The sequence below is a fragment of the Colius striatus genome, chromosome 1, assembly GCF_028858725.1.
Source record: "Colius striatus isolate bColStr4 chromosome 1, bColStr4.1.hap1, whole genome shotgun sequence".
In the NCBI taxonomy this organism is placed as follows: domain Eukaryota; kingdom Metazoa; phylum Chordata; class Aves; order Coliiformes; family Coliidae; genus Colius; species Colius striatus.
In genome coordinates, this window is record NC_084759.1 from 157,252,730 (window position 1) to 157,276,915 (window position 24,186).

General features: G+C 38.6%; 1 protein-coding gene across 5 annotated transcripts in view; it reads left to right on the top strand.

The window, feature by feature from the left end:
• The window catches only part of BLTP3B (bridge-like lipid transfer protein family member 3B), a 57,929-nt gene that overhangs the window by 31,583 nt on the left and 2,160 nt on the right, over nt 1-24,186 (top strand). For all 5 annotated transcript variants that reach the window (XM_062015027.1, XM_062015033.1, XM_062015012.1 and 2 more), the window contains 11 exons: nt 3,296-3,478; nt 3,573-3,691; nt 5,475-5,616; nt 6,380-6,573; nt 9,059-10,557; nt 10,968-11,143; nt 12,547-12,683; nt 14,570-14,720; nt 18,676-18,932; nt 20,951-21,059; nt 23,657-23,829. In XM_062015027.1, coding sequence (XP_061871011.1) covers nt 3,296-3,478; nt 3,573-3,691; nt 5,475-5,616; nt 6,380-6,573; nt 9,059-10,557; nt 10,968-11,143; nt 12,547-12,683; nt 14,570-14,720; nt 18,676-18,932; nt 20,951-21,059; nt 23,657-23,829 — 3,140 coding nt within the window. The remainder of the gene's footprint in view (nt 1-3,295; nt 3,479-3,572; nt 3,692-5,474; nt 5,617-6,379; nt 6,574-9,058; nt 10,558-10,967; nt 11,144-12,546; nt 12,684-14,569; nt 14,721-18,675; nt 18,933-20,950; nt 21,060-23,656; nt 23,830-24,186) is intronic.

Below are 24,186 nucleotides of genomic sequence, written 5' to 3' on the forward strand. Positions count from 1 at the left end.
GATATCCCTTTGAATTGTTAGCACAACCACCTGGTGTGTCAACCATTCCTCCTAGTTTTGTACCATCTGCAAAGCTGTTGAGGTTGCACTCTATCCCATCATCCACATTATTAATGAAGATATCTTGGCTCCAGTATTGGCCTTGGAAGTATACAACAGATGATTGCCTCCAGCTGGACTTCATGTTGCTGATTCAAACTGTTGAAGACCAACAGTTTAGCCGATTCCTGGTCCACCTCACTGTGTACTTACCTAGCCAGTACTTCATCATTTTGTCACTGAGCACGTTACAGTGTTGAGAACCTTGCTAAAGTTGAGGTAAACAACGGTCACTGTTCTTCTCTCATCTATCAAGCCAGTCATCTCATAGTAGAAGGCTATAAAGTTCATCAGGCATGATTTCTCCATCATAAATGCATGGATATGTACCCCCAGTCACCTTCCTGTCCTTAATGTATTTTGAAATAGTTTCCAGGCTTATTTGCTCTGTTGCCCTATTACCTACCTCCACTTGAGTGCTGTGTCCAGTTCTGGGCTCCTCAGCTCAAGAGGGACAGAGAACTTCTGGAGAGAGTCCAGCACAGGGCCACCAAGATGATCAGGGGACTGGAACATCTTTCATATGAGGAAAGGCTGTGGGAACTGGGGCTGTTTAGTCTAGAAAAGAGGAGACTGAGGGGGGATCTTATTAATATTTACAAATATCTAAATGGTGGGTGTCAGGAGGTTGGGACATCCCTTTTTGCTATTGTAGCTAGGAACAGGACAAGGGGTAATGGGATGAAGCTGGAACACAGAAAGTTCCATTTAAACATAAGAAAAAACTATTTTACTCTGAGAGTGACAGAGCAGTGGAACAGGCTGCCCAAGGGGTTGTGTAGTCTCCTTCCTTGGAGGTCTTCAAGACCCGCCTGGACATGTTCCTATGCGACCTGATATAGGTGAACCTGCTTCGGCAGGGGGGATTAGACTAGATGATCTCTAAAGGTCCCTTCCAACCCCTACCATTCTATGATTCTACGATTATCTTCTTAGAGGTGAGGCTGACCTGTTGTTCTTGTTATCCTCTTTCTTGAAGCTAGGAGTGACATTTGCTTTCTTCCAGTCCTCGGGAACCTTTCTGAATGACTATTCAATGATAATCTTTCAAAGATAATTGACTTCCCCATGACATTGGCCAAATGGGCTTTGCCATATTCTTTTTTGGGCAAGCTGGCACTTTTTCCACATCTGGTACACTTCCTTTTGGTCTTTGAATGCTCAAAGCTCCTGGTTTAATCACACAGGCCTCCTTCCGCATTTGCCAGATTTCCTGCTTTTCAGGTCGATTGTTCTTTGACTTGGAGATGATTCTTGAGCATCAGTCAGCTCTCCTGGATCCTTCTGCTGGATAGGGTTATACACCATGAGATTGTTTCAGTCAGGCCAAAAGCTTCTTTACCGAAACCTTGAGTTGTCATTCAGCTTTTTGCCATGTTCTGTCACCTTGGAATCTTGAACTCCACCATGTCATGGTCACTGCAACCAAGACTTGTTTTGGATATTCACATCCTTTAGCAGTTCTTCCATTCGTGATAAGAACTGGGTCCAGTAGAGCATGTACTCACTTTGGCTCCTTGATTACCTAAGTAGTCATCGAGGCACTTTCAGAAACTGCACGGATTGCTTGTGTCTTGCTGTGTTGTCACTCCAGTTGATATTGGGGTGGCTAAAGTTCCTAATGAAGACCAGGATCAATGAACGTGATAATTCTTCCAGTTGTCTGAAGAGGGCCTCATCATCTTCCTGATCAGATTGTCTATAGCAGACATCCACCACAACATCATCCATGTTGTTCTGACTTCCAAACCTGACCTATAAGTGCTCAGCTGGCTGGTCATCCATCCAAAGGTAGAGCTCCACGTGTTCCAACTGATCTCACTGAAGGGGCAACTCACCCTCCTTACGTTATTGGCCTGTGCTTCCCAAAAAGCTTGCACCCATCCTTCACAATATTTCAGATGTCTGTGCTATCTCACTGTGTCTCTGTGATCCCAATGAGATCACAGCCCTGCAACTGCATACAGATATCTAATTACTCTGTACGCTGCATTTGTTAGTATGCAAGCACTTCAGAGAAGCACTTGCCCATACTGACTTCCCAGAGGGGTTTGAGAGCTTTCCCTATAATGCTGCTATCCCATAGTTACATCAGAGTTTACATGCATATGCTTGGGGTGACCCTACTTCAGCCCTATTTTGGGTAATCCCAGCTTCGCGGACTCAAATTTAATGTATCTTTTCTCTCTCACTCTCTTTCTGTTTTCTTCTCTATTCCTTTCTCTTCTTCCTTAGCTAGAAAGATATGAATAACCATGAAAAGGCTGCAAGACAGATGGGTAGGGCCCATCCCTTAGAATCTGTTCCATGCTGAAATCTTTGCATTAAGACTTGAAATCACTTTTTTTTTCCCCCCATAGCATTTTCCTATTTTACCAGTAAATGTATGTACCCATTCCCAGTGTAAGTATCCAAAACATCATTAAGTCAAATATAGTTAAGTTTTCACATATAGTTAAGTTTCACATGGTATCTAAAGAGTGATGTGTTACTTGATAGAAGTTATTTGTATTTCATCCTTACTATTGAACAGGTTATCAGACCATCTTTGCAGGGACTTTTTGAAGAGATCTGAGTTTCTTTCAGAGGTTTAAGGGATTGACCAACAGAAACATGTTAGGAATAGAAGAATTTCCACTTGACTTGATTTTTAAGGCTGTGTGTGCTGTGGCACTGATTGAACTTACCTTCTTGTTTGTGTGCCATAAAGGTTCTAGAGAGCCAAGACTAAAAGAATACATTTCTGGAAAGGGACCAGGAACTTCTTAGGACACAGTTCTGGCAGGACAGATAAACTTGGAAAAAGTGAGCATGAGAACATTGTTTTGTTACTTGCTCTCACTTTTTGTTTTTCAACGAAACTTTTTTTTTGCATGTTCTCATATATGACATGAATGTGTCATCAAATTTCTCTGAACTGGAAATATTTAATGATGTTTTCATCATTAATTAGTGGTGTTAAAAGGCAGGTGGCAATATTTTATTGTTTTCTGAGTGATTTTTGTGAAGCAGTGCAAGTTGTTTTCGTGTAATATATAACTTCTGTTTTAACGTCTGTTATAACTTCTGTTGTTCTATAATGACAGCATGCAATGAGAGTATATTTTGAAGAATTGTGAAGTAGTGGAAGCTTGTTATCCAGTTAAAAGCAAACTTTCAAATGAGCTAATATTTACCCTGTTCCTTTTATTTACAGGAGACAGTTGCGATCACTGGATGCATTATAGTGATGCCACTAAAACCAGAGGTGGATGGGCCAAAGAATTATTAAATGAATTCAAAGGCAATGTTGAATTGCTTAAGCAGGCTGTGAAAGACCAGATTGTAGAGTCTCCTCCCAAATCACCACCTGCTATATCTCCTCAGAACCTACAAACAGGTACTTTGTTTGTATCACTAATTCCATGCAATGTTAAAAGTATTCTAAAAAAGACTGTTCTTTTCAATGATCCCATCACTGTTCTTTCCTACAGGCAAGGAACAGATACCGAAAGGAACACCTAGGGCTTCCTCTGTATCTTCCCATCAACCAAAGGGCAAACTGATGTCTAGTCCCATTGTGGTTAGACTTGCAGATTTCAATATATATCAGGTACATTTCTTCAAGTTAGTAAAATTGGGGGCCACTTTGCCCTTGACTGTTATGTAAGTGTGTTTTTAAGGACAGTTTTGGAGCCCATTGAAATGAATAAAAATCTTTCCATTTGTTGTTGGATTAGACCTTTATGGGCCTGCTTCTTCTTTCTTAAAATTGGTGGATATTTTCTTATTGATTATTATGGACTTTGTATGCGATGATACCCTATCACAATTATGTTTTGGACTCTAGTTCTACTGTTGCCTAAATCCTGGCATTTGGAATTTCATCTTTTCATTCAACTGTGTTAGGTACCAAATATTTTAATATGTGATTTTGTATTTCATGCTTTTCTTCTCTTTCAAAGCACATGGATATTTTTAAAAAGTGTTAAAAGTTTTAAATCTGTTTTCTGCACCACTTCCCTCTCCCAGTGCTATTATGAGTAGACATTAACCATTCTTTCTTCTTTTCCCCCCCACCCCTTGTTTGAGTGAGTAGTTTTACTTGCTGGTTGTGTTCCAGATTGACTTTGGTCAATCTCTAAGGCAGAAGGGATATAGAAAGATCTGCTCTAAATTTCAAGTCCTAACAGAAATGATTAATGTGTGCCCTTAGTCATTGTGACTTCTGCTTCCTCTTGTTCCAGTTTTCAGTGCTTTTTTTGCCATATTGCTTCTGGTACAGTGGGAGGTTGCAGCTTGCTTGCCAGGACCCTTCCTCTGGGTTTAATATCATTTTGTACCGTCAGTGTTTTCATTTGCCTTCTGCTCTCCAGATGCTTGTCTCCTCCTCCCTACACAAATACATTTTCAATTTTAAAAAATTGTCAATATTTCTATACAACTTACAAAAAGCTGATTTTCTAATTAGATTATTACTTGAGTTTTTATGTGTTAATACAGAGGTGTTAACAGATTGAAACCAGATACATAGAGTGAGGTGGACTTATAAAGGTTATATACTCATTATTTCCAGTGAAACTAATACAATTAGACTTCATTATGTATTCTATATTAATACGTTGGCTAATTTCAGTCTAGCGATCTGACCTACTAAGTGTTGGATGAAAGAACTTTGTTTTGACAGCACACTTCTTAAACTAGGGTTCCGAGAAAGTTAAGGTCAAATGTATATTAAAAAGTGATCTCTTGTTTCATAGTTTACATCAGAAGGAAACGGCAAGGGAAGATTACTGTTTTATAGTGCCTTGATTCCCCTGTGAAGTAGGCCCTTGGGCATAGCCAAGCATAGATGTCTCAGCCAGGTGCATGCTGACCACCTTGCTTAGCAGTATATGGTCAAGAGTTGGCCCGTGTCCTGGCATCTGTCCTTATTACGGTACAAGGACTTCCTAACACTTGTGTGTTAAACCTGAATAGCTTATCTATCCCTTATCATCTAGATACGGGATCCTTTTAGACAAATAGTATGCAAATATGCCACATCCTATCGTAATTGCTTATAGAAGAGCTGTAGTGCTTGTAATAAAGATATCAGGTAGGAGGCTTCTACTGAATGCCTTTGAAAGCGTCCTGCTATCTCCTGCCTCACAGGAAGGGAGGGTTATTAATGGTGCCATTAATACACTACAGTGTTCTTGTGAAGCTGTACTACATGGATTGCTTCTACTACAAGGCAACTAGATGTTTCTCACTGTCAGCACTTTGTGTAGTTGGGGATCCACATCTGACAGCAGTTGAATGTTACCTACTAGGGGCAGTGCCTTGCAGCTACAAATGCATAAGGATTCATAAGAATGTAATGTATTAATGAAATAATCTTTTATCTTTTGCAGGTTTCAACAGCAGACCAGTGCCGTTCTTCCCCTAAAGCTCTCATCTCTTGCAATAAAAAGTCTCTTTATCTTCCACCAGAAATGCCAGCTATTCATATTGAATTCACTGAATATTACTACCCAGATGGAAAGGATTTTCCCAGTAAGACTTTTTTTTTTTTTCTTTTTTGTACTGAACAATGAATTTTGTGTGGTACTTTCACCCTTTATGGAGCTTAATACTGATTACAGGTTGACAACTGAAAACAGGTAGTGACTTTCTAAAGCGGAAAGAGCAGAGCACTGCTCCATTTCCACAGTGCTTGCTCCTGGCAAACTACTATAAATACAGTTTTATATGAACGTGGGGTTTGAATCTGAAAACACACCTTTTTTACTGACACATAAGTTATTCTTTCTCCCAACGAAAATGTATTGTTTCTGCAGTTCCACTGTCTGACTGCATAAAGAAAGTCAGTGACTACATAAAAAAATTTGTACTACTACAGTGGTATCTAAGATGCCACAGAGATCTGCTGGAGTTATTTTTCTTAACATATTATGGGACTGGCCCTGTTTTATATACAGAAATGTCAGTGGACTTCTTGGGGATGGGACTTGAGGACAGCAAATCTCCTTGGTCTTGCCCTTTCTCTATATTGAGGACATTCTCTTCCTCTCTGACTTCATTTTATTTCAATATGATCTTTTACATTCAGTTACTTGCTTGGAGTGAGGGAAGGAAGTGTCAGTTTCGGTATCCCCTAACAATTTAGTCAAAAAAATGGGTTTCCATTCTTTCTCAGGTGTAAAACACTGGTGGAAATGTAAGTCTATGCTTATTTATTTTTTTTTTAAACCCAAGGAAACAAGACAACCTCCTAAATGTTTTACTTATTTTCATGATTTTTTGTTTTATCTTTCAGTTCCATGTCCCAATTTGTATGGCCAGCTGAATGCTTTGCAGTTCACCCTGGATGAGAGAAGTATTCTTTGGCTAAATCAGTTTGTGTTGGATTTGAAACAGAGTCTTATTCAGTTTATGGCCATGTACAAGTTAAATGACAATTCAAAATCAGATGAACATGTTGATGTTAGAGTTGATGGACTAATGTTAAAGGTACGCTGTCATTGAGTAGAGGTTTTGTTGTTCCTTGGAAAAAAATACTTTTTCCCTTATTCTAAAAGTTGATATCAAAGCAGCTTAAGGAATAAATGGACAAATAGATGAACAAGCCACTCATGCAATAAGCAATGCAGCTCTGAAGAACGAGGCAGAATATGGTTTGAAGCCAGACTTCTGTCTTCCACATTACTTAATCTGTGTCCTAAGGGTATTTTGATTTTGTATTGTAAACCTGAATGAAAATATTAACAAATTATTTTACTGTGTTCAGTGAAGCTGACATAGCAGAAGAAAAATAATTGAGCACTGAAGTAAAAATAACTAGGAAAAAAAATCCTATTTGCACTCTATATTGATGCAAGAGACCTGTCTTGTTCCTCTGGTGGTAGTATACCAAACTCTCTCACAGAATCACAGACTCTTAAGGGCTGGAATGGACCTCGAAAGATCATCTAGTCCAACCTCCCTGCCAGAGCAGGACCTCCTAGAGTAGGTCACACAGGAACTTTTCCAGGTGGGTTTTGAATGTCTCCAGAGAAGGAGACTGCACAACCCATCTGGGCAGCCCGTTCCAGTGCTCCCTCACCTTCACAGTGAGGTTCTTCTTATGTTCCAGCTTGTACTCGTTGCCCTTTGTCCTATGGTTGGACATCGAGAAAAGCCTGGCTCCATCCTCCTGACACCCGCTTGTTATGTATTTGTAAACATTAATAAAATCATTCCTCAGTCTCCTCCAAGCTGAAGAGCCCCAGCTCCTTCAGCCTTTCATCATAAGGGAGATGCTCCACTCCCTTAATTATCTTTGTGGCCCTGCGCTGGACTCTCTCCAGCATTTCAAATAACAGTCTTTCCTATTGTTAGTGAATACCTGGAGTAAAGTAAGTTTATTTGAAGGTTTATTTCCTTCTCAAAGCCACATTCGCACCACTGTTTGTTTCAAGCTGTCCCTTGGCTGTAAGTTCTCTTTATGTTTATTCCAGGGGAGTGGTGCTTGTTATTGCAGCTGAACATCAGGTTTTTGCTTCGCTTGTCTTTGAATGACGCTTATCGAGGAGAGTAATTTCCCCTTCCCCCAATTTGCACGAGGCATTGGTTTCCAAGGTTGAGGTATACAAAACCTTGTCTTAGTGTTGCCCACAGGAGAGGTTTCAAGTGTTCTAAAATGTCAGCATATGGAGAAATGGTTATCTTCCTAAGGCTCTTGGTGCACATTTGATGGAACTTCAGAAGGATATGGTTTGTTCTGAATGAAAACAATTATTGAGAACTAACAACCAGTCAACTATAGACTGATCTAATACTGAATTACTGTGTGTGAATAGCCACTAAAACAAGAGAAGATAAAAGTGTTCTTAAATGTCTCAAATCTTGATCCATATTAATTCTTTCATAAAATATTAACTGTATTATTTTGACTCTAGCAAATTATGACTCCATCAATTGTTATTGATGTACTTGATGTTTACATATGATATAGTTAATTATTGTGAATATTTTATTATTGGTGTGCTTGATGTTAGCATACAGATAATTATTATATAGTTGCATATTTGATTATTTTTTTTCTAAGTCTTTTTATTTACATGAAGAAGCGTCATCACTCCCATCTTTTAAGTGTCTTTAGGATGATGTTTTACTCTGATCTTTCTGGATTCAGCGTGGAGATGTTATGAAGGTAGTGTCACTGATACTAGCAAAACTAATGTGGCCAAGATCCATATTAATGACATCAGATACAGGATTTGGCATAAAAAATATATAGATATATATTTCCTTTAAAACTTACAGTAAAGATATACAAGGTGAATCCAGTATCCTGAATTGTTTTGTTTGGCTTTAGGAGTTGGAGTATATTTTTATTTTATAGATGAAAAAATACTGTTATGATTATCAGATAATGGTCACTAAAAACTTTTACGTTCTACCATTAGCTATGTCAGCACATTTAATTGTTTCCTTGTATCAGCATAGAAATAAAATACTGTAGTATTCAGTGTAGTGAAAAAACGCTGTTCAACAGATCAAACTTAAAAATGAAGAATTGGAGTTTGGAGTTCAAAGCTGTAAATACTTGGGGTGCTTGAAGAAGCTTTCTGCCAAGCTGTTTCTGAGTTGAGGAATTGAGGTGCTTCATCCTAATATAGCTGACCTAAGTCTAAATCCTTCATACAAGAAAAGCCTGAGACCCTTAGGTTTTTGTACAAAGATTGAGTTTTAGATGCCACAGCACGCTTCTTAAAAATGAGAGAATACATAAATGATAATCTTTGAGCTGAACTTATCGCTCCTCTGTGTTACTGTACTTGGGTTGGGTAATGTGAGATTAGTGGTTGGACTCAATGATCTTAAAGATATTTTCCAGCAGTAATGATTCTATTATTATTTTCCTTTATTTTAGCTGTCATGGCTTGTTTCTTTAATTGGATGCATTCTTATTCAAGATACTTCTAGATAGACAAAAAATATTTCTCTCTTGCAGTTTATTATCCCATGTGAAAACAAACCTGAAATTCATAAAGACCAGCCGCGTGCACTTTCCATTCAAAGTTCAGAGATGATTGCTACAAATACAAGATACTCGCCAAACTGTAGACACTCTGATCTGGAAGCTTTGTTTCAGAACTTCAAAGACTGTGAATTTTTCAGTAGAACTTTCACTACTTTTCCTAAGTCTCAGAAGAATTTTAATCTTTTGCATCCAATCTTCCAGAGACATGCTCATGAACAAGATACTAAAATGCATGATGTTTATAAAGGTTATATCATCCCAAAATTGAATAAATATGCCTTGAAGACATCTGCAGCTACTGATGTTTGGGCGTTGCATTTTTCCCAATTTTGGATGGATTATGAAGGAACGAAAAGTGGGAAAGGCCGACCAATAAGCTTTGTGGACTCGTTCCCACTTTCACTTTGGATTTGCCAGCCAGTAAGATTTGCAAAATCACAAAAAGAGCTTTTATCACATAATGAGGCAGCCTTGAACATTCCAAAAAGTGAGTCTAGCGATCTTGCTAATAGGCTGCAACGTAAGAAACTTCTAAAGGAGTATTACAGCAGTGAGATGGAGTCCTTGACCAATGGTGTTCAAATGTCAGACACTTCAGGAGTGGTTGCCGAAAGCTCTTCCTCTGATGCAGATGTACATGTTCTTGTCCATGTTCAGAAGCATGTAAGCATGCAGATCAATCATTACCAGTACATTTTTTTACTGCTTCTCCATGATTCTCTTGTATTACTCCTGGAAAACTTAAGGAATGATGTAGAAGCAGTAACAGGAGAACCTGCAAAGCAAACAGATGTCTGCATTGGGATCCTGCTGAAAAGTGCAGAACTGGCCTTGCTGCTTCATCCAGTGACTCAGGGAAACCCTTGCAAGTCTCCAGTTGTGGAAGAAGGAAGTCCTCTGGGATCCGAAATCTCCCCTTTGGGAAATGGGGAAGCTCTTCCTTCAGAGAGTAAATTAGTTGGCAATAAGATAGTGCAAGCTGGTATTAGTAATTTTGATTATGTAAATAACTGCAAGCCTCTGAATGCTGAATTTAATAAAGGAATTTTAATAGATCCTCTTTTGTTTAAATCAGACAGTAATCCTGATTTTCAGAAAGGAACATCATTTTCAGATGATGCCTCAGATAAAGGTTTGGGAGATACAAGTGAAGGAGGAAGCAGTGGACTTTTTAGTAGAAGTGATTCAGAGGAGGTCTGTGGACCCTTAAGTGAAAAAAGTAGTTTGCTTCCTAGGGATTCAGCGTCCATTTTAAATAAAAGAGAAGATTCCACTGAATTTTTCATTGATAAAGAGGATGACAAAAACACTTTCTCAAACAAGTTAAATGAGCAGGAAGGCACAACTGAAGGCTATCCTAATCAAGTCGCTGACTTGGAAACAGAAACGGCCTTGGAACCTGAAGAACTTGAAATCAACAAAGACAAAGTGACTTCAGTTAGAATGTTTGCATCCCAGTCTTCGTCAAGGTACAGAAGATTTAATGATAAACCAATTTTCCTACTATTTGAAAATATTTATCCACCTTCTTGGCCACATAATTGTAGTAAATATCTAGTAGATTAAAATTTTATAAGCATGTAAAGTGGATAAGTATCCAGCATTCAGTGAATGCTAAAATGAACTGCTAGTTAATTGATTTAAGCTATTTGCTCTCAGTTTCAATGTTGTGAAATATGTATTGTAAAAAATTGACACAAGTATCTACAGGAATGCATGTTGTTTCTGTTCTTGCCTCTTTTTCTTGCCAAAGAATTATAGAATAATCAGATTCTTTCTTTTATATCTTGACTGCCTTAGAGGAAATTTCAGAAAGTAACTTCTGTGCAATTCCTTTAATACAAAATAATAATTTCCTAATATCTTTATATTTAAAAAGTGCAAAGCCTAAGGAACGCTGCCCGTCCAACCTCCCTGCATTCTCTGTTTCTTACAAGAATATGAAGAAAAGTCCATCTCAAGTCTCTCTTGATACCATCTCTATTGATAGTATGATGCTAGAGGATCATTTGATAGAGAGTGATGGAAGTGACAGCCAAAGCTTTCTGGAGAAAGGTAAGTAGATTTAACAAATATTTTTAAGCAATACATGAAAATGTTGTTTTTTATTGATAAAATAATAGTTAAAAGAATTGTAGTGCAGCAAATTCTGGGTACTTTACAGCACTCTTTGTATCAGCTTCTCCAGTCAGTAGTATCAACTATATTCACAGCACATCACTTCAATGGAAAGCAATAAGGTGGGTACTTAAGTAATCCTACTTAATTAAATGCTACTTAATTTTCATCTCTTGAGGAGAGCAAAAGCATCAAGTGCTGTGTTGCAGCTCTGAATTAAGCAGAACTGTTCCCTGCTTACTTAAAGTCATTTGTTTTGACTGCAAGTGTTCCCAGGTTTGTACCCTGAGTCAGTGTCGTGCTTGAAGCTTTAATTGTAAAAGTAGATGAAAAAGAAATGGATTTTCACCAATACTCACTGTGTTCATTACCAAGAAGATAGATTTGGTATTCCACTTGCAACTTGTTCCTTCTGGAGCAGCTCCTAGCTATTGACTATCTAACAGAAGGTGTTTGTCTAATGTTTGCTCATCTATACATAAGCGTTTGCTCCAACCTGAGAGAGATTCAGGCGTAGGGAATTACGTCTGTATAGTCCATAGTATCATGGGCTTAGGCAATTGTAATGATTTAGTAGCTCTCTCGCAAAACTGATGAAATTATATTCTATCAGGAAATATGATAAGAAGACTGTATGGGTACTTCTCTGATAAATTCTGCTGTGAATAAAGAATGACAGTATTTTTTTCTATCTAAAGCAATCATGAGGGGAACACTTCACTTGCAAACCTGTGGTGTATGTGGATTGTAGGAGTATTTCTGCAGGAGCTTATGTGGATGTATGCCATAAAATACATTTTCCATTTTAAATAACCTTTATATGTCTTTTTAGCTTGTTAAATGGCATTTAACTACAGGTTAAGTGTGCATACTTTCTAGTTGACTAGGAAACACTACTGCAATGAGACTCCCAACAAAAATAGATAACTTATTTCTCTAAACATAAAACCACAAATATTTGCTCTAAAGGGACTGTGCAGTGTTTTAGGTACATGGCTTGGAATCTTTAACTTTTTTTTCCTCTGCTGGATCAGTTTTATATTTGATTTGGAAGACTGAAAAGGCCCTTCCCAATTATTTAAACAGTGCATGTAGAGTGCCATTTTGATTTTATCACTATATCCTACCTTACTTGCATAGCATTGAGAACTTTTGAACTCTCTGTAAGAGGAGTGGATTTGGCAGTTCAGTTGTAAATATTTGTTTTATAAGCCATTCAACTCATCTTAAAAAATGAGTTAATGTATGCATACAGTAACACACTGACGTTATTCTTACTACAGGAGTGATTCAGGTTATGCTATGCTAACTTTGCGTTTTTTCTGATGTATATACGGAAGGTATTACAGCCACAAACTATCAAAGCCCATCAGAAAATGCCCATGAAGGAGACACAGTGATTGAAAATTGTGATGGATCGTCTCCAGATGCCATGAGTGCTGCGTCAGAGAATGCCCATGAGACTAGTGAAGAAATGGTAATATCATTGAATTCCATCAGAATACGTGCTTCAGTAAATTAAACCTTAAAATAGAGCTAAAATGAATACTTTTAGAGGTGATTTTCAAGTAGTTTCGTAAGCTTTTGTTAGTGCATTATTTAAGCCTGTAGATGTAGTGCACTTGTATTAAGTACAAATGAAGATTATAATCCAAGTTACACTGAGCATTCTCTGTCCTTGTTACCTCCTCTGTAGCCACTGTTGATAAACGACAGTAACCACCTTACAGTGTCAGAAAGTATTTCTGCTTTCGTACATAGCAATGTTTTGTAATATCATTATGTTCTTTTATGCTCTGTTGAATACAATACTTAAATTGAGCTTTTTCACATCACCAAGGACAGATAAAAGAAAGCATCATAACTTTGACATCTCTCATATGGAGATGTTTCCTTAGCGCTAGTAGCATCCTGTAGAAAAACAAACAGGAACGCAACAACTGCCCTCCTGGGGCAGACCAGGGGTGCCTCTTGTCCAGGATTGTGTCAGGACAATGCCCAGTCTTTAGAGAAGATTATAAGATAAGAATGGTGCATGGAGAGAGATTTCCTTCCTGAGACACCCAGCTTTTTCCATCTGCCTCTCTAGTTATCCTTGCTGAGACTGAGGGATGATCTTATTAATGTTTACAAATATGTAAAGGGCAGGTGTCAGGAGGATGAAGCCGGACTCTTATTGATGTCCAATAATAGGACAAGGGGCAATGAGTACAAGCTGGAATATAAGAGGTTCCAAAGATACATAAGGAAAAACTTCTTCATTGTGAGGGTGACAAAGTACTGGAACAGGCTGCCTAGATGGGTTGTGGAGTCTCCTTCTCTGGAGACATTCAAGACCCACCTGGAAAAGTTCCTGTGTGACCTACACTAAGACGTCTTGCTCTGGCAGGGCGGAATTGGACTAGATGATCCTTCAAGGTCCCTTTCAACCTTTGAAATTCTGTGAACCTTGCATCAGTCAGTGCTTCTTAAATGATATACTTGTATCAATTAAGGAAATGAACTGGAAACCTAAAAGTATATGATAGTTCCCAAAGAAAGACAGTGAATTTACTGAAATCCGTGGTTTGCTTGCTGACATATTTTCCTTTTTAGTAATGTTAGTCACGTAGTTCTGCCTTGTCTTTAAAATATTTGTGGATCACCTTCATTTAAAAAAAATTGAAACAAAGCAGCTCATTAAAGTCCCTTTCAAATAAATTTTCAATCGTCTGTGCACTTAGATGATACAGAAAAACAAGAATTGATTCAGATTGTTATGGCAAATGCATATTAGCATGTTTTGTCTTCTTGTAGAACATAACTAAACAGTCATTCTAAAATCAGGCCCAAAATAGTAGTAATGCTGGACATACATCTTCTGATACCAAAGCTGACTTTTGAAACTGGCTGATACTTTTTTTTTGATTATTTGGAAAGATACTGCAATTTAATAGAGCAAAAGGGCTAACTGCTGTGCAAAGTTTCGTAGCCTGTCTTTCACCTGGTCTGATTGGAGGACTGCAAATGTTTGGTTAGGCTTATGATGTGGATGGAGTGTAGCCTTAGAAAACTTCAGGTTTCACATAGGTGACATGTTGCTTTGTCAGAGTGGGGAAAGTCTGTCTCACTTTCATGGCTTTTCTGCCCAGTTCTGACTTGATATTAGAGGGTTATAAATACAAGTGTCTGTTTTTGGACAGACCTGCTGTCAAGCCAATGGGTACAGAAAGGAAAGAAGACAAAGTGAGAAAACTTTGTGTTGTTACAAAGATTCTTTTCCTTTTGTGTGGGACAAGGTTTAGACAGAACTTAAAAAAATACCCATTGTAAATTCAATTTATAATCTCATATTATTTTATCTTTATCGTATTTTGTTGACAGATGTCTGTTGTGGTGTTCCAAATATTTGGTGTTAATGGTGAAATTGACATCAGAGGTGAAGACACAGAAATATGCCTACAGGTCAACCAAGTGATACCAAATCAATTGGGAAATATCAGTGTTCGACACTATCTTTGTAACAGAACTGTTGGTAAGAACTCGGTGGTGTGAAACTGGAGTTAGAAAGATTTGTTCTAAGTAAATAAAACCACTGTATTAGCTTTAAAGTCCAAACCCAGTTGTACGTTACTACAATAGCATCCTTTTTATGCTGGTTTAAGATATGTACTCTCATTTCTTTCCTAATTGTCATACATTCAAGGGAAGGAAATAAAATGGAACCATTTCTGATAGCATGGGGGAAAAAAATGCATTGCATTGAATTCTGGTCATTAGTTTGTGCTTTTAAGATCAAGTATATTTCATTACATTGCTATTTTCTGAAAGTGGAATTCTCCTCCTCCTCTAACAATACTTTGGTTACATTTACCTTGGTTTGAAGGGATATTGTCTTCAAGATTTTCCCTACATTAAATTAACACCCTGAGTTTAATCTGTGGTGTAAGAAAAGTGGACTCTGTGTCAGGAAAAATGAGCTGCAAAGACAGCTTTTTTTTTTTTTTTTTAAAGCTTGATAGGAGCAGAGGGTGTAGCCTCTGCCCAGATATTTGCACTAGATCAACCAGTGTATTATCAGAGCTGTTCTTGGGCATGAGTACATGTACATTCTCAGACAGAAAGCCTAGTTCATATAGTGTGAGGCTTTTTTCTTGGCAGGATGTGTTGGCATGCCAGTTCACGTCACAGTTGGCTTTTATCCCCTCTGCCAGCCTTCCACATGGATTGCTGGCTGCCAGCTCTGTTGCACTGCAGGGCTTTTGGGGCAGATCCCTGATGCACCTGCTTCCTGCTTCTGGTTCATCTCCTTTCCCAGGAAATAGCTATAGCAGCTGTTAAGTGCCGTTCATTTCCGGCCTTCCAGCATGGATTTTCTTCAGGAAGCTGTTCTCGGTCGTACAGCCTCTGACACCCTAGCTGAAGAACACTTGCAATGGTGAGCTGAGGCGTTGCCAGAAGCTGCTGCCTGAGCAGCTGTTGCGTGATGTTACAGGTGCATTCAGGCATCTGAAGGCAAAAGAGAGATCCAGCAGGGAAGAATCATGACTGACCTTCAGTTCATACAGCAGACAAACTGATTTCTTGTTATCTGTCATACCCTCTGTAAAAACAAGAGGGAGTAAATAGTAAAAACATGCCACCTTCCTGCTGTCATGTGGATCTGAAACCTGCTTCCTCTTGTTCAGCTGATTATGAGAGACTTGTGCACTGGCCAATTATTTTATAGACAAAAGGTTAGTATGTCATTGTAATCTCCAAGTACTTCCACTTCGTATCTTTCTAGTGAGTGTCTGGATGGGTGAGACAACAACATTTTTTTTTATATACATCACTGGTCAATTCCATTCTGTAACTTACCTCTTTTACTCTCTCTTCTTTTCTTCTGTCTACTGTAGGGCTGTGCTTTCTGTACTAAGTCAGGAATCTTCTGCAGCCATTGCTGCTCCCCATCTTCCATCTTTATTCTAGTAGAAAAACTACAGGAGAAAACAGTTTTAAAAAAATACCATTCCAGAGGATCAGGGTTGGAAAACCACTTGAGAATTAGATCAAAAGAAACAATTTAAATGAGCTAAAATAAGAAAATACAACTAAAAGAAGCAGGGAGCAAAAGCGTAAGATAATATCCTGATTTAAAAAAAAGGAAAGGCTGTGGGAACTGAGGCTGTTTATTCTGGAGGAGACTGAGGTGGGGATCTCATTAATACTTACAAGTATCTAAATGGTGGATGTCAGAAGGTTGGGACATCCCTTTTTTCAGTGGTAGCTAGCAACAGGACAAGGGGTAAGCTGGGATTAAGCTGGAACACAAAAAGTTCCTTTTAAACATTAAAAAAAAATATTTCACTGTTCAAGTGAAGGAGCCGTGGCACAGGCTGCCCAGGGAGAGTATGGAATCTCCTTCCTTGGAGGTCTTCAAGACCCACGTAGACATGTTCCTGTGTGACTTGCATGGGAGTTGGACTAGATGATCTCTAAAGGTCCCTTCCAGCCTCTGCCATTCTATGGTCTATGATAAAAGCAGCCCCCCCCAAAACCTTTAATAGAACTCACTCAAATGCTGAATTAACAATTGTAACCAGTAAACTAAGGAATTAAGCAAAGCAATGAATGATCAAGTCATAATACAGTTTACAAAGAGATGTTCTGGGTAGAAATAACCATTAAAAACCTACTGTTAATGCAGTAGGTATAGAAAGGGAAAGGTGTGCCTAATAGCTGGAATAAGTTTGAAGGTGATGTGGCAGCTGTACGCTTTGCTGCAGGACTGACTGCAGGACCACAGCTTTATCAGATCTTGTAATAACAAAAGGAAGGGGATGGAGTATGGCAGAGGTACTCTGGGAAGGACAGTGCTTTTACTGAGACTTTGTCATGCTTGGAGGAGAAGGTAACAGCAGTTCATAGCAGCTTCCAAATTGTTCAATACAATTTTTACCCTTTCCCCTCTTAACTTGTGCCCCGTTCAGATATCTGTAAGATAACAAGACTTGGCTTCATGGAGGAGACTGAATATGTGGTCTTCTACTGTTTTTCTACACTTCGGTGGATTCTTCTGGCAGTGACACAGGCACTCTTTTCTGCCCTGGAAATACTTAGGGCACATACTCCTCATTCCTTTCTCTGCATTTGTGAGAAGAATATAGATCCTTGAGGGAAACCAAGTTTCCCAAAGCAGTTGCAGAGAGTCATTGGACAGAGTGGTCATTGTTCTCCCATCTGAAGAGTTGCCCTTCGTCTCAAGGACGGTTGGTAGCTAATTCTCTTCTGTCTGGACTAGAGCCACAAAAGGTATCTGATAGTTGCAACGTGCTTTTTTTGTTCGGTTGGTTGTTTCGGTTTTGTTTTGTATAGTTTGTTTGTTTTTTGTGGGGCAAATGTCAGATCTAGCACTTTAAATATTGGAAGGATTGAAGGATGGAGTCACTGCTGTTAGTGTTGTGGAAACCTCTGTTTATAGAGATAGCAAAGGGAGAGACTCTGGCTCACAGAAGAGGCTGAAGATTCTTGTGTTTGTTTACAGTTATTGGTCTGGTCTTTGTCAGCCCAGATGACGATATGTTCATCTATCCCAACTCTAGTACCAATAGCTATGTGCATCTATCCTGACTCTATTGCTGCACTTAATCATCTGTGACAACTGGGCATCATAAGATACAGGAACCCAATTCATGTACAGGAAGGAAAGCAATTTAATTACTCTGCTGGGATGCTGCAGCTCCAAGCAGTGCCTGCTGCATGCTGTACTGAAACTTGATTTCACAGCTTTCAGACCTGTACTATGTTCAGGCTGGCGCAGTGTTGACTAAAAGTTATCGCCTCTTGCCATGCATCTGTCTGACTGCACTTGATCTAAAGCAGTTGACTAGCCTGCATGTTTATTTGCTAGGAATATGCTTTTTTTTCACACACACAATTTCTCTAGGTGAGTTATCAAAGTGACAAAATTATCTGAGGATCCCATGGGGTAATTGTTTCTGATAGTGAACTCTCTTTTTTATACCACAGATGGATACTGACCCCCACCCTGCCCCCAATATCTGGTTGCTTTGAACCTTTTACTTTCTTTTAAGAATCATTCAGTTGAATGTTGCAGTTGTCATTACTGGTTAAGGACACTGATACTAACAAGAAGATGCTAGGGGGATTTTCAGGTTCAAATGTACAGCCATCCAAATAATGGAAGCACCATGTGGTTGTGTTCTCCATCTTACTGCATTGCTGTCTGCATTCCTGTAGTAAGGGAATTCTACCTTTCCAAGAGAAAGCCTGCTCTCCTGAGAGTGTGAATTAACTTTCTCTGAATTAAAATTGAAGGAGTTAGTGGAAAAGTATGCAAAATAATTGTTTTTCCCGTTGTCAAGACATGCTTCTAAAGTACTTTTGGAAAATCACTTGTACAGTAGAGACAGAAGTAATTGCATCAGAATCGCTTCCTTTTATACATTGCAAAATTTTAATGCAAATTTGTTTTCTTTTTGCAATAGGTTCTGACTGTAAATCTGTGGCTGGACCAGTTAATTCATCACCTGAGATTAGTTTGAGATGGGAAAGCGGGCCTAGTGCTGTCATACATTCTCTGCTGGCCGTAAAAAACGGTTTTCTACAGTGCCACGTCGAGAACTTCAGCGCTGAATTTCTAACGTCTTCCCTCACAAACATTCAGCACTTCCTAGAAGATGAAACTGTTGCAGAAGTGATGCCTATGAAAATAAAAGTTTCTAATGCAAGGATTAATTTAAAAGTGCGTTAACCATGAGCTATTTGGCCGCTCTAAAGAAATTGTGTTCTTGTTTCCTCAGTGATAAAGTAGTAATCTGGGTACTGTTAACTTCAAAGAAGCTGCTGTTGTACCCTGGAAGGTCTTTAGATAACACTAAAACAACTTAAAAATCCATAGATGTAGTTAGTTTTGTGGTGTGCCAAGGGAGGAATTCTCTGCATGACCAAGCTATTTATATGAATTAATATTTATACCTTTTTCCTCCTCTCCCAGTCTCTTTTGTAGAGTGACAGTGACTGGGTTTTATAAGTAAGGTAGACCAAGTTTCTGGAGATGTAATATGGGGTTTCTCATTAGGCTTTTTTGGTTACCATAGTAATTATTACAAAACAGATTTTAGAGGTTAGTTCTACCTCCTACTTCAAAGGATAGTTCTTGCAGTGAAAGTTCTGTACAGAATTAGGAAAAAGGCTATGGGAGTTCCAGTTCAAACCACTTGAATACTGTTCCTTAGAACCAGATTTCATGTTCTGCCCTACCTAGAAACAGATACTAAATAATGGAAGCTTTTTTTACCACCGTAGCTTAAAATAGTAATGTTAAGAGAGCACTCCTGTTTGAGTCTCCTAGAGGATTTTTTTTCACACATTTAAAGGAGATGGGAGGGACTGGATGACATGATCTCTAGAGGTCACTTCCAACCCCTACCATTCTATGCTTCTGTGCTGAGTTCTGTACTGTACAGCCATTGCAAATGAAGGTAAGGACACCTTTTATGGGTGTAGTGGAAGGATGACAACAAAAAATCAAATAAATGTAGAGGTAATTATAACATTGCTTTGGAAATTAATTTCAAAATAATCACCCATATAAACTAAGATCATTCTTGACTGGAAGGGCAACTCTTTACTCTATGGTGTTCTAGTGGAAGTACATCAGTATTGCCTCAAAAGGAAAGTCTTAACATATAGTCATTGAAATTTAAAACCAGAATCGTGCTGGTTTATTGGCAAGAAGGCAGACTTAAGCAAAATGTTCTCTAGAAGGCAGCTGTTTGAAGTGGGGAATATACATCAATAAAGTGGCAATAAGAATCTACTTGGCAGAGAAAGCGCTGAAGTGCTCGCCCAGCAATGCCCACAAGTCACAACAAAGAAACTTGTGATGGTTGACAAACTGCAACATTGACATACAAATGATTCATTTCAATGGAGTTGTTGGGCAATCAAGAGCGAGAGGATATGGTTCAAATTTATGCCACAGTGCCTTTTCTGTCCAGTATATTTTTCTATTTGTTCTTCCTGAGACTTGATGCTGTGTGTTTTGGGGAGAGAGAGAGGAATTTAAGAAAGGTTAGTTTATGTTTTGAATTTCTACTGCAATCTCAATGCAGTTTCAAAACATTTTGGCAGTTATATCTCAACAGCTTTCTTGCTACATGCTTAATTGTCGTACATGTATTTTCTGATTACACTGGCTACATTATTCTGCATGGCAGGGCTAATGAACTATAAAGACTTCCTGGGGAGACCCCAAAACAAGTAATTTGTGAAGTTTCTTTTCTGCTGAGTACAGTAATGTAACTGAACTGCAGTGGTGTCATCCCACACTAAAGTCTAAAAAGACAAAATCCGCTCAAGAGAGTGATAGCTGCACCCATTCACTCCTTAGACACTTCAAGGGAGAATCAGATACTGCATAGTGCAGGCTTCTTATCTCTGAGAGCTCCTGAGCTAAAGACTGTCTGGAGTTGGGATATAATCTTATTGAGATGTCTGTAAAAGTACTTTGAAGTATTTTAGTCAAACTACATAAATTGAGTTCAGCAGACTTAACTTCAGGGATAAATCTGGGCCTTTAATATGATCCCCGGGGAAAAAAAAAACAGAGCAAAAGTTTAGTGGAGATCCCATTAGAAAATTCTTTTCTGAAATGTTCCCTTGCAAATTTCATTAAATCTGCCTGTGTTTAATTGAACATCTGAATTAGTTACTTTCAGTTCCCTGGTAAACTCAATTTTGAATACTTGTATTTTTTAGGACGACAGTCCACGTGAAAATCTCAAGGCGTCTGAGCTGGTCCCCATAAAACTACATATTGACATCCTCTGGATAGAAAGAAATGATGATGGCTCTTTTCTCATTAGAGGTTTGTATGTTCCTGCACCTTGATATCTCGATAATATAATGTAATTATTATTAATATCGCTTTTTTCCTTTGTGCAGACATGTTGCTAAAAATGAAAAGATAACCAATGATGATTTGTGTAAGTTGTGTTGCCATGTACCTTAATTCCTAAGTGTAGTCACATAGAAGAAGATTACCTTTTTGAGTAGTGTTTTGGTTGTGATAACAATTACAGCCAAATCAATCTGAAAGAAATAAAAATATGCACGTAACTTCATCAGTGCATATCACTTCAGGATAAGTTTGAGATTCTTTTGACTACAAACCAAACCAAACAATTGCCTTTCTTTACAGGTTACCAAGGTGGTTACCTGTTGACTTTGTGGTTTTGTGCTGTGGGTAGTGATAGACAATATTGTAAAACAAAAGACTATTTGGGGAGTACAAGTAGCAGTATTCAATTCTCCATGTTAGAGTGGTGTCCTGACAGCCCAAGGCTGAGATTATACTGAGACTTGTATTTCAAACAGCCATTTAACTTTGTACTTTTCACAGAACATGTATAGGCTTAAATGGGTTTTTTTCTACATCTATGGGCAAATACTAAATACTCATAACAATGCAATAAATTTAGAGCTGGAACTTTACTGTTGTCTTTCACAAATATGTCAGAGTCATGATGCAGTTGAGGTTGGAAAGAGGCCTACAGAGGTCATCTGGCCCTACTCCTTGCTCAAGGCAGGAGCAAATTAGATCAAGTTTCTCAATGCCCTGTCCAGTCACGTTTTGAGCATCAAAAAGGCAATACCATAACCTGCCCTAAGTAATCTGTTCTAGTGTTTGACCACACTTAGGTTTAATTTTTTTGGTGAAGTCTATTTGTAATTTCCTTTGCAGCTTGTCTATTGCCTTCTGTCCTGCCACCTCAAGGCAGATGCTTGAGCACTTGCCTTGCCTCAGGTAAATCTGGTCCATCTTCTCTATACTCTCCCATTAGATGTAGGCAAAGGCAGTATTAACATCACCCTGTAGCCTTCTCATCTGCAGGTTTGAAAAGTGCATTTCTTTGAGCCCCTCATACTTGTACATCATGTGCTCCTGGCCATGATTATCTTGGTGGTCCTCTGCTGTCTGTTTTTCTCACACTAGGGAATCCAAAACTGGATCCTGCAACTCACTGGTGCTGAGTAAAGAGCTCTGCCCTTGCTAGTACAGCCTGCACTTGCTTGGTCTTTGTTGCAGGAGCTCACTGCTAAATCATGATAAATCTTCTTATTGACCAAGGCCTACAGATGGTTTCCCGCAATGTTGCTTTCTGTCCACTTGGTCCCCAACCTGGAGTGGAGCAAGAGGTTGCTTTCTCCCACCTGCAGGATTTCACACTGGCTTCAGCCGAACTTCATGAGACTCCATTCAGCCCATTTCTCCAGCATGTCCAGGTCCCTCTGAAAAACAGCCTTACACTCAGTGCATCAGCCACCCTTCAGATTGATCTTGTTTGCAAAATTTCAGAGGGTGCACCCATCTTTCATGTGGGTCCTGGACATATTAATCCAACAACATACAATGTATTGTATGACTCGAGGAGCCTACAGAGTGATCTTAATGCCCCCTTCACCTGCCTAATGGGAAGGTGTAGCAAAGGTGGACCAGACTGCTGGGAGGTATGCTGTGACATGGTTTGCTTGTATTTTAATTTCTCCATGTTATCTAATACTTTGTTCAAGTGTTTAAAGATGTTCAATACATTTTGGTCATCTTTTTTAAACTAAACACACACAGACTCACAGAATCTTAGAAGAAATAATAATTTAGTGAGAAAATACTTAGTTTTAAGGTTTCTTTCAGCTCACATTTTCTCTTTTTTGCTGAAGTGCTTTGATCTCACGGGCTGCTCAGGTACAGTGACTTCAAAGTCCTGGGTCAAACGCTATCTGCACTGCAGTGATTTGCTATCTACAGGGCTTCATTTTTGAGTCCCTGCACCTGTGTGTGGTGAGGGGTGGGAGTATTGAACAGAAAAGTGTTGTTTATAAAGAAGTATTTAAAAAAAGAAAAAATGAACTCATAGTATTTTTTAGACTGTTAAGAACTCATTTTTTTCCCTTGGTGTACAGCAGTATATTGTAATAGATGTTTCAGTGCACTTCAGTTGTAAATACTAGAAAGTTTCTCTAGTACCAAGTCATTTAAGTTACTTTCTAATTCAAAAAGTTAATCCTGCAGGTTTATCTTACTGTGTCATCAAATGTAAATTAGTCCTCATACTGTCTCCAGGTCCAGATCAGATCTATTAATAGCAATATTAATAGTTCTCAAACTTCTACTTAGAATGCACGTTCTGTGGTGATGGTATTGGTCAGTATAAAAATGTGAACATTTTCTCCAAGTTAGAAGCTATATATTGCTTCTTCTCAGGCCTCCTTTCCTTTCTGTCTTACTCCAAAAGGATATCTGACTATTTTTTTTAATTCTTAAATTTTATGTTGGGAGGGAAATGTAAATGAACTTCGTATTACAACTATATTTGTATAGGCGGTTTTAATCTTGTGCTGATGAGAATCAAACTTGAATAAGACAACCTAGGCACCTCTCTTAAGGATCTTTCTGTGATACAGACAATCAAAGAATAAATGATGTTTCAAAGATGAAGAATTCAAGTAGTACATTGTTACAGCAAGCAACCGGACCTGTTGGACACAAAACACAGGACCAAGCCACACAGACTACTTGTGAAATTCCCAGACCTTCTAAATCAAACAGAGATTCAGATGACTTCCTTAAAAATGAGGTACGAAGAATTTACTCATTGACATGGAAAATAAATGTAATACTACTTTCTAAACAGGGTACTAATCCTGAGTTAGAATAGGGAGCAAGTCCCCCCCGTCTCATCATCCCCGTCAGCCCTGTACAACACAACAGCCAAAGCAAAGGACTAGGTTGTTTCATCAGACCCTTACTGATCTGTATGTCATACCTGTATTTTCAACTGATGATGATCAATTGGGCTGTTTTTTCCACTGGGTAGGAACCCATTCTTAGATGTTGGAACCTTGTGTCACTTCCATGCCACTAGAGAATGGAACTAATGTAGCTAAAACATGGGGTATTCTGCTTTTAAAGCTGGCTGCGTCAGCTCTCTCTA